This window comes from Mastigoproctus giganteus, chromosome 5, assembly GCF_048544385.1.
Source record: "Mastigoproctus giganteus isolate SK-2022 chromosome 5, ASM4854438v1, whole genome shotgun sequence".
Taxonomy (NCBI): domain Eukaryota; kingdom Metazoa; phylum Arthropoda; class Arachnida; order Uropygi; family Thelyphonidae; genus Mastigoproctus; species Mastigoproctus giganteus.
In genome coordinates, this window is record NC_143579.1 from 10,227,142 (window position 1) to 10,244,579 (window position 17,438).

Sequence of the window (17,438 nt, forward strand, 5' to 3'; positions counted from 1 at the left end):
ACATATAAAATTAAGAATATGTAGTGTTGAAATAATAGGACATAGAAGCAATACTTACATGGGAAAAAAAAGCACACAACTGGACAGACATAGAAATCACTAAACTTATACAAAGGGTACTAGGAAAGTTTTGCAATACAGCTTTGTTTATTTAATTTTTTCAAAGTAATTTCCTCTACATTCAATACACCTCTCCATCCTCCGAAACCAATCTTTAAACCAGTTCTGCCAAGTTTCACTAGGGAGTAAAGCACACCGTTGTCCCAAGCCCGTAGAAGGTCCTCATCACTGGAAAACCGACTCCCTTTTAGCTTCATTTTCACATGCGGGAACAGTGCAAAGTCGCAGGGAGCAAGGTCTCGACTGTAGGGAGGGTGCTCGAGAAGTTTCAGTCCTGTTGTGGTCAAATATTCGGTGCAGGCTTTGGCGCAGTAAGCTGGAGCATTATCGTGATGGCGGTACCAGGTGTCCATTCTTGACTTTGGCCGCACGTTCTTCATAGATCCAATGACTTTAGGTAGGCATTGTTCAGTATACCACTTAGCTGTGACTGTCTTCTGCGTGTCCAAAACGACACTTTCCACAATTCCACTCGATTTGAAAAATACAGCTATCATTTTCTTCTTTACAGATCGGGATTTTCTGACAATTACGGGTGTGTCGTCATCATCAAAGACCCAAACTTTGTTTTGAGCCTTGGTCGGCAGATTGTAATAGTACAGCCAAGTCTCGTCACCTGTCACGATGTTGTTCACATATCGAGATTGTCCCTTATCAAACTTTTTTAACATCTCCCGGCACCAAGTCACACATCGTGTCATCTGCTCTTCAGTCAGTTGATGCGGCACCCAGAGAGAACAAAGTTTCTTCACGTGCAAATGATCTTGCAGAATCGAACGAATTGCTGGTGCATTTAGGCCCAAAGTATTCTCTATCTGTTGGTAGGTCACTCGCCTGTTTTCGTCAAGCATTTTCCTCACAGCAGTAACGTTTTCCTCCGTAACTGACATTCGTGGCCTTCCCAGCCTCTCAGAATCCTCCAGAGTGAAATTTCTCCTTTGGAATTCTCTATACCACCTGAATATCGTTGTACGATGTGGACAATCATCATCTAGTGGAAGAGTCATTTCTTCTAAGCACTGGTCTATGGTTAAACCACGCACGAAATTATACCGCAAAACTGTCCTTATCTCATTTCGTGACCACGATGCCATCGCAAGCACTTTACACTCTCACTACTAATGAATAACTGAGCCCATCGACTTGGCGCGGCGGCTACTATGCACGTATGAACATGTCTCAACATGCAGCAACAAGCAGCTTCCTGTGATTCGTTGTTGCGTCATATTCCAAAACTTTCCTAGTACCCTTTGTATAAACAAAAGATATTTATTAATTGTTAAAGCAAAGCTAAGTAATATTTGACAGGTGTTCTCAAAATATTCCAAAATGAGCATTTGCAACCTTTATAGAACAGTTTTGGCAAACACAACAATTATTGCTGAAATATTATCAAAGCCCTCAATTTGCTTCAGTTTATCATTTTAAATGGAAAACAAAATGAAAAGTTCACCAGGTGCAAACTAATATTTAGTTGAACTGCCTCTGGCCCTGATGACAGCAGCACACCGTCAAGGCACTGACAAGATCAATTTCTGAAGATAAGAAACTGGTATGGTTTTGGTTTCTAGGAGCATTAGCAACTAAGGCCATATTGCTCCGGGGATATGCAGTGGTCAATCCCTGACCTTTCTGAATCCTCCGTATTTGGTGGTCACGGGCTCAAACCCCAGTCTAATCAAGAAGCATGCACTACACGCTGCTGCTGCTGCTCCTGCCCACCTGGCTACAAAGGCACCAATAAGCAACTGATAGTTTGTGGTTCCAAACACGAATTATGGCTTCCTGAAGTTCACGAAAGGTCTTTGGTTTCTTCTGGCAACTGCAGATTCACACATGATGCCAACAGTTCTTTATAGGATTCAGGTCCGGGCTGTTTCCTGGCCAGCTAACAGTTGTAATGGGCCATTCTTCCAACCATTTTTTCATCTGTAACAAATGTAAACGCATTACCGTTGAACCTCTAATGCAGAAATGAAGCTATTTATTTCTGCATTAGAGGTTCAACAGTAATGTGTATAAAAAGTGTAAGTGCCTACTTACACTTTTCACCCGATGACAAGGAGCAGAGTCGTCCTGAAAGATGCAGTTACTTGGCAGATTGAAATGGTCTCTAATGGTTGGCAGCAATTTGCTGTCCAATACATCCAGGTATCCATTGGCATTTATGGAACCTTTTATAAACTGCAGGTGACCTACTCTATGATACAAAATGAACCCCCATATCATTTGGCTGGTAGGGAATTTCACTGTAGACACCATACAGTCTGGATGGTATTCTTCACTATGTCTACTGTGAATTGTTTGTCTCCCATCAGAGTCATGCAGGTTGAATTTCTTCTCATCTGAGAAAATAACTGAATTCCGCTGCTCGAGGGTCCATTTGACATGCTTCTTCTTAGAACAACAGGCTACAAGTCTATTTTTGAAGAGGTGTCTTCTGACTGTTACTGCACTTAGCATTAGCATTAGTAGAGGCATTTGATGCAAGAAAGCAAGCTTATGCAGCATCAGCCAAAAAAAAAAAAAAAACCCATTTCCACTTCACCCCTCTGTTCGTTCAAAATACCTGTCCAGCTGAGCCTTAAACTTATTTAGGCTATCAACCTCCACCACAAGGGATGGAAGTCTGTTCCACCAACCAACCACCCGCTGGCTAAAAGCAAATTTCCGCACGTCTATCCTACATCTGTCTTTCCTCAATTTGAATTTATGCCCTCTCAGGTGATTTTTCTGAGCTAGAGGAAGAATCCCATCAGCATTGAGCATGCTTAAACCATTCAAGGCTTTATACACCTCTATCAGATCACCTCGCTGGTGCCTTATCTCCAGACACTGTAATTTGCAAAACTTAAGCCTTTCTTCGTAAGAGCACCCCTTTGTTCCATTCACTAATCTTGTTGCCCTTCTCTGTACTCGTTCCAGCAGCTCTACATCCTTCTTGAAATGAGGTCTCCAGACCTGTATACAGTACTCTAGGTGTGTCCTGACCATCGCCTTATACAATGGAATAATCACCTCCTTATCCCTGCTGGAAAAATTCCTGTATATCATTGACAATACTCCATGAGCTACTCTTGCAGCCCGTCTGCACTGCTCAGAGAACTTCATATCTGCCTGCACAACCACCCCCAAGTCCCTTTCATTCTCTACCACTGTCAGTGTAGTACCACAGAGTTCATACGTTGCTCTGGGGTTGCTGTTTCCCATGTGTAGTACTTTACATTTATCAATGTTAAACTTCATTTGCCACCTCTCAGCCCATCTGCTCAACCTTTCCAGATCCTGTTGCAGCAGCATAGTGTCAGTAGTGTCCTTGACAACCCTGCCAACCTTTGTATTGTCTGCAAACTTGGACATTAAGCCCGATATACCATCATCAATATCATTTATAAATACAGAAAACAATAATGGACCCAACACTGAGCCCTGAGGGACTCCACTAATAACATCAGTCCACGATGAGCAGTGTCCATTGATTACCACTCTCTGTCTTCTCCCCCTCAACCTAGCAGCAATTTGCCTCCAATGTCACACTGCTCCAATTTGTGTAGCAGTCTTCCATGTGCAACAGTATCAAAAGCCTTTCTAAGATCCAAGTATATAATATCAAAGTTATTCCCTGCATCCAGTTCTTTTGTGACTGCATCATAGTATCCAATCAAGTTGGTCAGGCAAGACTTCCCCTTAACAAAACCATGCTGTGTCTGAGCTATAACTGAAGTCTTGTCTAAATGATCCTGCAGTGCTTCTTTAACCAGTGCCTCCATTAATTTTCCTGGAACAGAAGTTAAGCTCACAGGTCTATAATTACTTGTGTCAGCCTTTGATCCTCCTTTGTGAATTGGGGTCACATTTGCACATTTCCAGTCTATGGGTACCTCCCCTGAGTCCAAGGAAGCTCTCATAATTATGGCTAAGGGTTTGCTTACTTCCTTTGCTGCCTCCTTTAATATAACTGGATAGATCCCATCCACCCCGGGTGCCTTTCTTGTGTTTATCTTCAACAGTTTCTCCTCCACTTTACTCCCAGTTATTTCAAGATTCTGTAGCTTACTGCTAGAGTTGAATACACCTCTGGCATTCCCCTCGCTGAATAACTCCTCATGTGTGAATGTCGATGCAAAATATTCATTTAGTTTGTTAGCTACCTGAGCAGGATCATCAACAGTTGAACCATCGATATCAAGTGGACCAATCTGATTCATCCCCTTCCTTCTAGAGTTTACATAAGTAAAGAACTCTTTGCTGTTTTTCTTTGCATCCCTTGCCAAGGATTTCTCGTAATCTGCCTTCGCCTGCCTAACCTCCTTTGTAACTTGGTTGCATATCAACTTGTATCTATCATAGGCTTCTGTGTCATGTGTTAATTTGTATGTATCCCATGCATTTTTCTTCTCTGCCATATGCCTCATTAGTTCATCTGACATCCATTTTGGCCTAAACCTTGAACAATATTTCTTAGTTGGTATGTAAAGCCTAGTAGCTTCCAAGATAAGTTCTTTGAATGCTTCCCATTTTGAATTTGCTGTTGGTAACATCATCAGTTGGTCCCACTGTATAGAATTTAAATACTGTCTCAGTCCATCGTAGTCGCCTTTACGGAAGCAATAACCCTTCCCTTTACCCCTAATGGTAGTTACCTCTTTGAGTAAATCCCACTTCAGCACACTGTGATCACTGCCACCTAGTGGTTCATTTATCTGCAGATTCTTAATGCATGAAGAATCACTGCTGATAATCAAATCAAGAGTATTACTCCCTCTAGTTGCCTCCCGAACATGCTGATGTAGAAAACAATCATCCAATAAATCCACAAAAGTCCTGCTAGTGTGTGAGTAACCAGCCCCCAAATTCCAGTCAATATCTGGGAAATTTAAATCTCCCATTATAAGACACTCTGATTTACTGGCCCACTCTATTTCCCTGTACAGTTCCTTATTATACTCATCAGAGTCATTAGGCCTATAGCACACTCCTGCTCTCAATTTTGATCTCCCAATGTTTATGTCACACCAAACTGACTCCACACTGCACTGTCCAGCGATGTCGAGTGGCTTCACTTCCTTGGTTTTTATGTGTTTCTTAACTAATAACATAACCCCTCCTCCCTTCCTATCCTGTCTATCCTTTCTGTAGACGTTGTACTCCCCAAATTGCAGTTCTGCATCCCTTATATCTGTGTGACACCACGTCTCTGATATCCCAACAATATCTGCCTTCGATGTTTTGAGCAATACCTCAAATTCATCAAATTTATTTACTAAACTCCTAGCATTGGTGTACACGCAAGTATACCTGCACCTGTTTCTATTCTTAGCTACCCTAACACAACCCATGTGTTTACTTGTACCGCAATGGCTCCCAGCAGTCTCTGAAATACCATGCATCTTGTTTTTCAGGCTTCTGCTCATTCTAATAGAAGCAGTGCAAGAATCTCTTTCACCTCTGCCAGTGGCTACTGTCAATCTATTGGTCTTTGTCCCCCCCCCAAGCTAGCAGTTTTCCGACCCACCTAACACTGCCTCGATAGCATCAGCAAATATTCTTGCACCCTTTCTATTTAAGTGTATCCCATCCCTGTAGAAGCAATCTCTCCTGTTAACAAGTACAGTCCAGGCTGAAAAAAATTCTACCCCTTGAGCCTTGCACAATCTTTCCAGGGCAGAATTGAGCGACAAGGCTCTCATCATATACTCCCTCCTATCGTGTCTGGGCAGAATTGCAGACACTTTCAAATTCAACCCTAATTCTCGGCTTTTGTTACCATTTGTTACCACTTGCTACCATTCCTGTATGTTCTTCTCATTCTCTTTTCAGCTCAGACAAAGAAGCTTTATAGTTTTTAAGGCATAAGTGCTTCAAAACGCCATCCTTTTTTGGCGTAGAGACTCCTTCGCATCCAGTTCCTTTTTTCCTATCAGCAGAATCACTATTCTTGAGTTTGGAAAGAAATCTACTCACTGTCGACTGTTTACAAGATACTCCATAAGCAATATGACGGGAAGACCATCCTTCCTCACGTAAAGCAACAATAGCACTCTTTCTTCGTGGCATCAACTGCACATAACTTGCCATCCTGACAAACAAGGAATGACTGCAACTCGTGAAGAGCATGCTTATATAGCTGAACATAACAGCTGATTCAATATTACATCATCACCTATGCATGTCAATCTTATCTGATGAAATCTGTAAGAAATATTGCCATATACTTAGGTTATTCGGACGACAATTAAAATTTTTAGGGGTGATGCACTTTCTTTGAACACCAGTGTATAATCTCTCAGTGGGGAAGCAGATATTGCAAGGCCGCATGGTGTGGGGACACTCTCCTTCTCCAGATGAGCACAAATGAATGCTTCTGCTAAATTCAAATATTAAAATTGAAGAAGGCAAGAGCAACGAAAATATTCTCATGTTTAAAGTTTCAAATGTACTGCATTTTCTTTTGCAGTGTTTTACAGAGGTTTCTTTTTGATCTACTACAGTCAAGTTTTTATAAACAACAGAACTTAGCCAAAAGTAATTATTGTATGTTGATGATAGTGCTCAGGCAGCTGACAAACTGAATATGTATTTTGCATCTAAATTTACTTGTGAAGAATTTTTTAGGGATAATAATGCCAAAAGTGTATTAAATTCTAATAGGGAGCTGAATGATTTTGTGATAACTGAGAGAAAAGCGGAAGAGAAATGGTTGCAGATATATTTAAACAAGTTAGTTAATGTAAGCAGTACATTACATTTCAGGTTCATTAGCAAATAGTAATAATTTATGATTTAATTCATGATGGGGGAGAGAATGTTATGAAATCGGAAATGAACTTATAACCATCCTAGATGGACAACAGAATATACATATTGAAAATTTGGTACCAATCAACATTTTTCTTGGAGATTAATATGAAAACATACTTTTATTTATGCTGATTTTCAAAGGGAGGAAAGTAAAAAGGGCTGCAAAATTAAAACTGGACCTAAAATTTTCATAGGACCAAGAGAACATAGATTGAAAATTTGGTCTTGATCTGACCTTTTGTTCTAGACTAATATGCTAAATATACTTTAATTTATATGAATAGATTTGTGGTTGAGGGAGGCTATGACTTAAAAGCTTTCCAGGAACCATCAAAATATATGCTGAAATTGCAACATCAATTGAACTTTTTCTTATCAAGTAATGTCTGAACATCAAATAACATACTTCCAATACATATTAGGTAATGCATGTAGTGAATTACATACACTTCAGATAAGTTAGTTTTTTTTTGTTTTTTTTGTTTTTTTCCTGCGATTAATAACAATTGAATATAAATACAGAAAATAACTATATTTTCAGTTAAAAGTTGAAAATATAGTTATCTTCTTATCAATTAATTACTAAGATTATACTGATTATTTTATTTATGCTGATTTTCATAAGGGGAAAGCAACAAGGAAAGTAATAAGGGCTTTTATTAAGTGTTTGTTCTAACTTTATAGAACAAACACTTAATAAAACTCTATCCTTTTACATTTTGAAACTTAGCCATTCAGTTTAATCGCAACTGTATAATATTTATTGCTCTTTCCTGTATATACTTTTAAGTATCTTTGTACTGTGTATGTATGTATATATATGCATCTGTTCAATCACATAGCATCTGTGATGGTGGGTATCTTGGGAGCTAATATCAGCTCTCTATGCTAATATTGGCTACCTTTGGTAACAATCTTTACTCCTACAATAGAAGGAATAAAGATTTTTTCTACCATTGTAGGAGTAATCTTTATAATGCCCACAATGGTCATTTATTTATTTTTAGAAATAGCTCTTTGGATGTCATAGACTTCAATTAAATCTCTTTTTCTCTCTCTCTCTCTCTCTCTCTCTCTCTCTCTCTCTCTGATGGTAGAGTATAATTAAGGATAAGAGGATGTTGGAAAGGTGAAACCCCAGTTTTCTGAGACTGGGTGGTATGCCACATCACCTTGCTGTATATTCCCTACTTAATGTAGTTTATATGCTCCTTAATTCTTGTTTCTTCACTGTTATTGTCACTTCAACTGCCTTGGGGAAGTAAATTATTCTGATGATCTACAATGCACTGCCTAAAGGTAAGCAACATGAGATCTTAACCCTCTGTTGATGTCTAAAGTTTTATATAATTTCTCTACAAAAGTAAAAATACACCTATTAAAAATTCTAACATAACAAATATGACTGGAACCATTCTTATGTGTTACAAATTTGCAAAAACACAGATGCTAATTTTGCTTCTTAAACCGAATTAACTGCTAAGGGTTGCCACCAATCCAACTACAGTACTTTAACGGAAGAGAATTAGAATTACCAAAATTTGGCACAACTCGCTGAATTCCCTTTAAAATAATAAAAAATTATAAAATATTTTTTATTATTTTATTTAAATTAAATGAATTATTCCACATTCTGCAATTAATTAATGTTAAAAGTAAATAACTTTTCCCCACTGCATTAATTAAAAATTAATTAATAAAATATAAACAGTACATATAAATATATACTGTTTGATTTCAAATATTTAGAGCACATATAACATTAAACATGCTCAGATGACTGATAATCCAGCAACATCTCAGAAGTTAAAATTCCTACCCTGTACTAAAGAAGTGTTTACCAAAAACACTTCTTGAGTTAACATCAAGTAGCACCACAAGGGATCTGTGTTGCAGTATTTCTTATGCAGGAATGGGTATATGCACAGGATAAATGAGTTAACCTGCTAATTAACATAAATATTAAATTTGGTAAAAAAAGGTCATTAAAAATATTCTAAATAAGTCCAGGAATTTTGAAACGAGCCCAGTGGCTCTGCTCTAAATATATAGCTTTGTGAGTAAATGAAATCAAACACAGGCTTAAAACCTCTCCAAGAACCAACCATATATATATTTTTTTAAACTTTAATGTCAAAGTTTTCCTTCCCAAATAATGCATGAGCATATACTTTTAAAACACTTTAATTTTATAAAAAATCTTGAGATAGATATATATATATATATATATATATATATATAAATAAAGGCACTCCTCTACTTATGTACAAACGACTTATGTACAACTCATAAGTACAAAGCACAAAGCTTCTCAAAATTAATAAAAATACTGTATATTGAAAATATATCAACAGTTTTGAATAGAGCAAAAAGTGCAAAATCAGCTGCTGTGTACAGTGGACCCTGCTTTATGATATTAATCACGAAAATATCGTAATATGAACCCAATAACACACTGTTCTTTGGTAATTCATTGCAAGACCTTGCAAGTTGAAATTTTCACTATATAACTAAGCTATTCATCTCTCTCTAAAAGGTCATTTTTATAATGGAAATTGCATTAGTTTTATATAAATTTATGTAAAATAAGCACAACACAAAAATCACTTTAAAGGATGCAAAAACAAAACGTGGGCCAACACGTTTATATATGCTGCTACTGGCTGAGAGGAAGGACTACATGGTCCAATCAGAGACAATTGTAAGCCTTGAAATAAATGGGCACCAGTTAAGATATCACTATAACCAGCCACTTTGTAGGATCAAATTTGTTAAATAAACAATCCAAACCATTAAAATGCACTACTCTTTTCACTGTTTATCCTGGAACTTGGTTTTCATACAGCAAACATAAAATTGACAACAGAATACACACACACACACACACACACACAATTTATAGACAGTATAAATGGAGCAATATGGCCTTAGTCACTGATGCTCCTAAAACAAAACTCTACTACAACAACTCTAACACTATTTATTGCTATGTTTGGTTATAAGAATTAATTTTGAATGCCTTTGCAATATTTTTCTAAAGCATATTTGTGTAGATCACTACCATAAAATAACAATTTGCGGTTTTGGATTTATTTTTTGTTAGTGCAATATATTATAAATGGGTAGTAAACTTGCATTTCAATAATACCAATAGCCAGAATACTGTGGGTTTTTACATTATCATGGTGAAATGCATTTCTCATTCACACTATATGATTTTATAAAATTATAAAATCATATTTATAAAATTAAGATTTATAAAATATATGATATATAGCTTATATGATCTTCAATCATATAAAAAACAAATAAATTTTCAGAATCTTCTCTTCCTATTTTTTAAGCTTTGTAAGCTTGTCGCTCCATATCTCGCTTGCGGATATCGTGTTAGTTGCAATTTGTGCGTGTTATTGACTGCTTATATTTTTACTGTTTCAAATTTTACAACCCCCCCCCCCAAAAAAAAACCGTCTTGTTTATTTTTGTTCTTGTATACAGGCAGTTCCCGCTTTACGAGTTCCCAAGTCCCTCCCCCCCCCCAAGTATTAACAATATTGAAAATATGAATGTTAATTGCAAAAAAATGAATGTAAAACATTCATAAATACTGTATTTCAAATCATGCTCGAAGCTATACAATAGAGTGCACCCCGTTTTACAATATTAATCCGTTACAGAGATACCATCGTATCATGAAAATATCGTAATGTGAACCCAAAAACACACTGGGTTTTTTTTTTTTTTTGGTAATTCATTCCACTAGCTCTGAAGTTTAAATTTTTGCTATATAACTAAGCTATTTATCTCTCTAAAAGGCCATTTTTATAAAAGAAAATTGTATTAGTTGCCAATTAAAATCATTAAACTGCACTACACTTTCATCATTATTGGTTTTTTTTTAATGAAAACTCCAAACACGAGAGGTATTAGAACCTATAGTATTTAGTACTGTGCTTCTGTTGGTTGGAGGTTGAGAAGACGGAAGATGTTCCATTATAAGAATCAAATTTGAGCACTCCATGATATTTTTCTAAAGCACATTTCTGGAGGTCACGACCATAAAACAATAAAAACAATTTGCACTTTTCGGTTTATTTGCCTTTTCTATTAGTGCAATCTAATTATGAACAGGTACTAAACTCCATGTTACTGAATTTGCGAAAATAGCAATAGCTGAAATTGTGTAAGTTTTTATGTTATTATGGTGATGTGTTTCCCTGTCCATGAAATCTTCAATCATATAAAAAACAAATAAATTTTCAGAATCGTCTCTTCATTCCTTTTTTTTTTTTAAGCTTCATAAACTTTTCACTCCATGTGTATTATGTTAGTTGCAATTCATGCAAGCCATTAATTTTGTTAATTGTCAAGGTATTGTGTTAGTTAAGGTAATAAAAAGTGTAAATTGTTAAAACAATTGTAAAGTGGAGATCCATATCATACTGTGCTTGTTTGTTTGTTTGCTCAGGCAGATGAAAGCGCCTCACTGACTGACATAACATAACGCAGTTTCCATACTGATGTTACAAAGATTGGTTGTGTTTCTCTTCATTTTTGCTGTCTTTTCTTATTTCAAAATTATCCCCCTTATTATTGTTCAGTATGCCAAAACGAAGTAATATCATGGAGAGTGATGTTAATAAAAAGAAACAGCAAAGAGGAATAACGTTGGAAACAAAATATGATATCATAAGCAAGCATGCGGCCTGAATGATTGTTAAAGATGTTTCCCTGTCCATGAAATCTTCAATCATATAAAAAACAAATAAATTTTCAGAATCGTCTCTTCATTCCTTTTTTTTTTTTAAGCTTCATAAACTTTTCACTCCATGTGTATTATGTTAGTTGCAATTCATGCAAGCCATTAATTTTGTTAATTGTCAAGGTATTGTGTTAGTTAAGGTAATAAAAAGTGTAAATTGTTAAAACAATTGTAAAGTGGAGATCCATATCATACTGTGCTTGTTTGTTTGTTTGCTCAGGCAGATGAAAGCGCCTCACTGACTGACATAACATAACGCAGTTTCCATACTGATGTTACAAAGATTGGTTGTGTTTCTCTTCATTTTTGCTGTCTTTTCTTATTTCAAAATTATCCCCCTTATTATTGTTCAGTATGCCAAAACGAAGTAATATCATGGAGAGTGATGTTAATAAAAAGAAACAGCAAAGAGGAATAACGTTGGAAACAAAATATGATATCATAAGCAAGCATGCGGCCTGAATGATTGTTAAAGATATTTGTACGAAATATTACTTAAGCTCTCCAACTGTGTGTACAATTTTAAAGGACAAAGAAAAATATTTGAAGTTAAAAATGCACAACCATTCAGCCTACATAGTTACGTACTAAAGACGTTGACAACATTATTCCTCAAATGGAGAAACTTTAACTACATGGATAAGTGATCAAACACAATGATTGAATATGCCAGTTACCTATGCTACTATTCGTGCAAAAGCTTTATCCATTTTTGAAATGCTTAAAGACAAGGGGGGGGCAACTGTGGAGAAACTTTCACTGCGAGTAGTGGATGGTTGATCATTATAAAAAAAATGAGCTGGTTGGCATAATGTTAAAGTGCAAGGAGAATCTGCAAGTGCTGATACTGAAGCGGAAAGATTATTTCCTAAAAAATTAGAAGAATTCATAGAAGAAGAGGAGTACTCCTTGTGCTTCCAACAAGTGCCGAGCCAACAATGAGTGATCAATGAGTGTGCATTTAGTCGATGATGATGAAGAATAAACGTTCTTTAATATTTGTAAGTCACAAATAATTTATTATTATAATTTTCTTGATTTTACACACAATGTTTTCATTTCTTAGGATAAATCAATCATCGTTTAAGCATAAACTAATTATGCTAACTGATTTCATTGTTGAGAATGTAACCCCTGTTTCTAACATTACATTTTTGGGAAATAATTCCCACTTTAAGGGCGCGAGCTAGGAATGAATTAACTCAAAAAATTTGGGAACTACCTATATTGTATCTTGTTTATAACGCTACACAGTACTGTTTACAGGTATTACATTAAATAAGTTTTGAATAAATACTGTACTCTACCTTATTACTCATTGTGTTTTTTCAGTGTCATTTAACTTGGTTACATATCGAAAAATTCTGTAAACAATTATGGCCTAGGGAAGTTTGTTGGGGATTATAATCTCTGTGAGTTGTACTGAACTGTACATGTATTTAGTATCGATAATACTGAAGTTGGACTTGGGTAAGTGAAAAAAAAACCAATTACGTACATAAGTCAAGGAGTGCCTGAACATGGGGGGAAAAAAAAAAGTTGTAATTTTTCCATTTTGCCTAATAGTCTTATTTTTTTTCTCTTCTATTTTTGCATAATGAATGGAGTAGCTTTACATATCGTACTAAAAGAGTCAAATTAAAAAACCAAAATCAAGTTACTATTATGTGCATGTGTGGGGACACAATTCCAATAAGCACTCTACATAACTGTTTTCTACAGCAATATGTTCGAGAGGCAACCAGAGGTAGTAATACTCTTGATCTGATTATCAGCAGTGATTATTCATGCATTAAGAATTTGCAGATAAAGGAACCACTAGGTGACAGTGATTACAATGTACTGATGTAGGAATTACTTAAAGATGTAACTACCATCAAGGCTAAAGGCTTTTGCTTTCGTAAAGGTGAATACAGAGGTCTCAGACAGTTATTAAAATCTGTACAGTGGGATCAACTGATGATGTTACAAATGTTGAATTCTAAATGGGAAGCCTTCAGGGACTTAATTTTAGAGGCTACTAGGCTTTTCATTCCAATTAAGAAATACTGTTCAAGGTTTAGGCATAAATGGATGTCAGGAGAATTAATGAGGCTTGGGGCAGAGAAGAAGAATGTATGTGATGCATATAAAGTATCAGGTGACACAGAAGCCTAAGGCAGGTATAAACTATGTAATCAAGTCACAAAGGAGGTTAGGCAAGTAAAGGCAGATTACGAGAAATCTTTGGCAAAGGATGCAAAAATAACAGCAAAGAGCTCTTTACTCATGTAAACTCTAGAAGGAAAGGGATGAATCAGATTGGCCCACTTAACATAGATGGGTTGACTATTGATGATCATGCTCAGGTAGCTGATAAACTGAATGAGTATTTTGCTCTACATTCACACATGAGGAGTTATTCAATGAGGGGAGTGCCAGAAGTTTATCAAACGCTAATAGGGAGCTAAGTGATTTTGTAATAACTGAGAGAAAAGCAGAGGAGAAATTGTTGAAGTTAAACATAAGGAAGGTACCTGCGATGGACAGGATCTACCCAGTTATATTAAAGGAGGCAGCAAAGGAAGTAAGCAAACCCTTAGCCATAATTATGAGAGTTCCTTGGACTCAGGGGAGGTCCCTATGCACTGGAGGTGTGCAAATGTATCACCAATTCACAAAGGAGGTTCAAAAGGTGACAAGTAACTACAGACCTGTTCTGTTAGTTTAACTTGTGTTCAAAACAGCCAAAAAATCTTCTTCACTGCTGCCATCATGTTGAATCAAATGAATAAAGCATGTGACTTTTGATTGTGATATACCAGTGAAAAAAAAAAATACCCAACCTTAGATTCTACCTAATAATTCATTGAATATTACATTTCCCATTTTATGAACTCAATTTGAAACTGTATAATTACTCAAAGAAATATTTTTGGCAGAGCTAATCAAGGTAGCTTTCTGTTTTTCTGGTAAGATGCTAGCAAGCACTTCTAATGATGATACTACACATTTTTTTATTATTTCCCCACTAGTGCAAGGCAATGAATTCTTTGCAATTATATTTGATAAAATAAATGAAACTTCATTTGCTAACATTTTACTACTATTAGCTTGACTTAAATTTAAAATATTTTTCTGTCTTTCAAGGTTTTTTTTTTTTTTTTTTTTTTCCCTTCTCGAAGTTTAGCTTTTCTGATATCACTAAATTTGGGGAAAGCTTCATGAAAATTCCTATGGCATGTTTGGTAATGTCTTACAGAATTCAACTTCTGATAGCCAGCCAGCCAGTAAGCAAATTACACCAGTTCCACTACTATTATCTACTATCAAATAATCATATTCCCAAGAGGACTGAAATGCATACTTTTCAATTTTTTGTTTCTTTGCATTTGAAACATGTAGGTCTAAATCAGACAACTGCGATGGTAGTGTTAATGCGTCATTTTTCTCATCATCATAGCCATTTTGGTTTCTTTTTAAAAACTTATCCATTTTGAAAGGGTTTAGTAACTTTAGTTAACTCTGTTAAAAGAAAATACATTTAAGCATTTGCATACAAAATCAAACGATTTCTTACTTTTTTTTTTTTTTTTTTTTTTTTTTTTTTGATTTGGTAGTTGTTGGCGCATCGGCTTCTGTGGCCATATTGCGCCTCCCAAGGTTTTTTTGCAGTACTTTGATCCAAGCCCGAGGCGGGAATCGAACCCGCGACCTTTGGGTTGCCGGGCGGGTACTTTACCCACTCGGCTAGCCCGGTCGGCGATTTCTTACTATAACACATTCATCGCCTTTCAAGTCAGCACTATACCATATACAGTACCTATTGCAGCAGCGCAACTGAGCAAAACCTGGATGAAATCTGTTAAAACTAGAAACTGAGAATCGCATGAGGCAGCATTAGTATTAGCAATGGCTATATGGTGCAAGGAAGCTTATGACTTATGCTGCACTAGACAAAAAAAAAAAAATAATAATAATAAAATAAAAAATAAGTATTCTCAGTACGTAGCGACAATACGGCAAAAATGATCATACTCTGAACAAAGTATTTTGTAAAAAAATTTTACTAAATAAATGCCAAATTAACAATAATTAATAAGAAAAAAATTTTAAGAATACTGTCAAAGTGACAAACTGACCATTTTTGAGATTAAAACGTTACGAAATATATAATTTTCCTCCAATCTCTAACAAAAAAAAGGATTTTCTAGCAAAGAATGGCAAGGATTTTTGTAGATTATCGCAGAAAGTTGAGAAATAGAAAGTGCCTTTTTTAACTACAAAGATTTATCTAAAAAATTTATGTATAAATTTTTTAGCTTAAGCGAAGGTGCTTGCAAGCACCGATTTTAGGATTGGTTGTGAGCAAAATTTATTTTTTAAAGAGCACAATGGTTCTTGCGAGCACCAGGTTAAGAGCCCCTGGTATAAGGCAATGGTCAGGCCACACTGTGTAGTCTGTACAGGTGTGGAGGCCTCATTTTCGGAAGAATGTAGAGTTGCTAGAACAAGTACAGAGAAGGACAAGTTGGTGTGGGGAACTAAGGGTGCTCTTATCAAGAAAGGCTTAAGTTCTGCAAATTGTAGCATCTGGAGACTAGGCACTTGCGAGATGATCTCAATGAGGTGTATAAGGCCTTGAACTGTTTGAGCAAGCTCATTGCTGATGGGATTCTTCTTCTTGCTCAGGTTATGAACCTGATGGAACAAACTCAAATTGAAGAAAGACAGTTGTAGAATAGATGTGTGGAAATATGCCTTTAGCCAGCGGGTAGTTGATTGCTGGAACAAACTTCCATCTGTCGTTGTGGAAGTTAGCTTATATAAATTAAAGGACGAACTGGAAAAACTTTTGTAGAGAATGGATGGGGTAAAATGGGAAGTGTGGTTTTTGTTTGTTTGTTTTTTTTTTTTTTTTTTTGGCTGGTGCTGCATAAGCTTGCTTTCTTGCATCATATGCCTCTGCTATTGCTAATACATGCCTTTCAACTATAAACATGTCTTACTTATCTGAAAGATGATCTGGAGAGATTGATCCATTTCTATGTTTAAAGTCCCCACTTCCACTGAATACCTCATCAAAATGACTAGGACTGCCCTTAAAAGATAATAACATTTAGATGTTATTAACAGTGGATATAATAACAGTGGATATGATGAGAAATTGGCAGTCAAAACAAAACAAAAAAAAAGGAAAAATAGAAACCCTGATAATTATTATCTACAAATAAATCATATTACTCACTGAAGAGAGTGGTACTGATGTGTCCACAAGGTTCATATCAACACTTTCATTATCTGGTGTGTCAGCTTGTGGGGGTAGAATCACCACTGGACTGACATGTGCACTGAGATCAGAGGCAACCAAAAAATTTGGAGGTGCCTAAAAATTTCCATATAGAATGATCAACGTAGTAAAACATCACATATTAATAAATAAAATATTTCCAAATATTAATAAAGGAACTATTTTGACTCCAACAATAATATTATGATGCTATAATTTAATCTGCAAAAAAAAGGACAGAAACCAATCATGCTACATTAAAAGTTATCCCTCCAACGCACGTACCTTTTAACCTGAGGGCAGCACCCATAATGTATAAAAAACAGTGGTAGATCACCTGATTGTTTCCCAACTTTCTTTTTTAATTTCTGGACAGTTTTTGGTTTTTTGAATACTTATTTAAACAATATACCAATATTCCATCTCTTCTTAATGGGATTGCAGTATTACTGTATGCACTTTTTAAATTTTTAATAAAAAATTTAA

The 17,438-nt window shown here is 35.9% G+C and overlaps 1 protein-coding gene across 1 annotated transcript in view; it reads right to left on the bottom strand.

Moving 5' to 3' along the window:
* Window positions 1-17,438, bottom strand: part of LOC150085164 (huntingtin-interacting protein 1-like) — a 637,041-nt gene that overhangs the window by 434,963 nt on the left and 184,640 nt on the right. The window contains exons 11-12 of the mRNA XM_090373855.1: window positions 16,911-17,048; window positions 16,672-16,763 (exon numbers count right to left, since the gene is read on the bottom strand). Of these exons, the coding sequence (XP_090229981.1) occupies window positions 16,672-16,763; window positions 16,911-17,048 (230 nt within the window). The remainder of the gene's footprint in view (window positions 1-16,671; window positions 16,764-16,910; window positions 17,049-17,438) is intronic.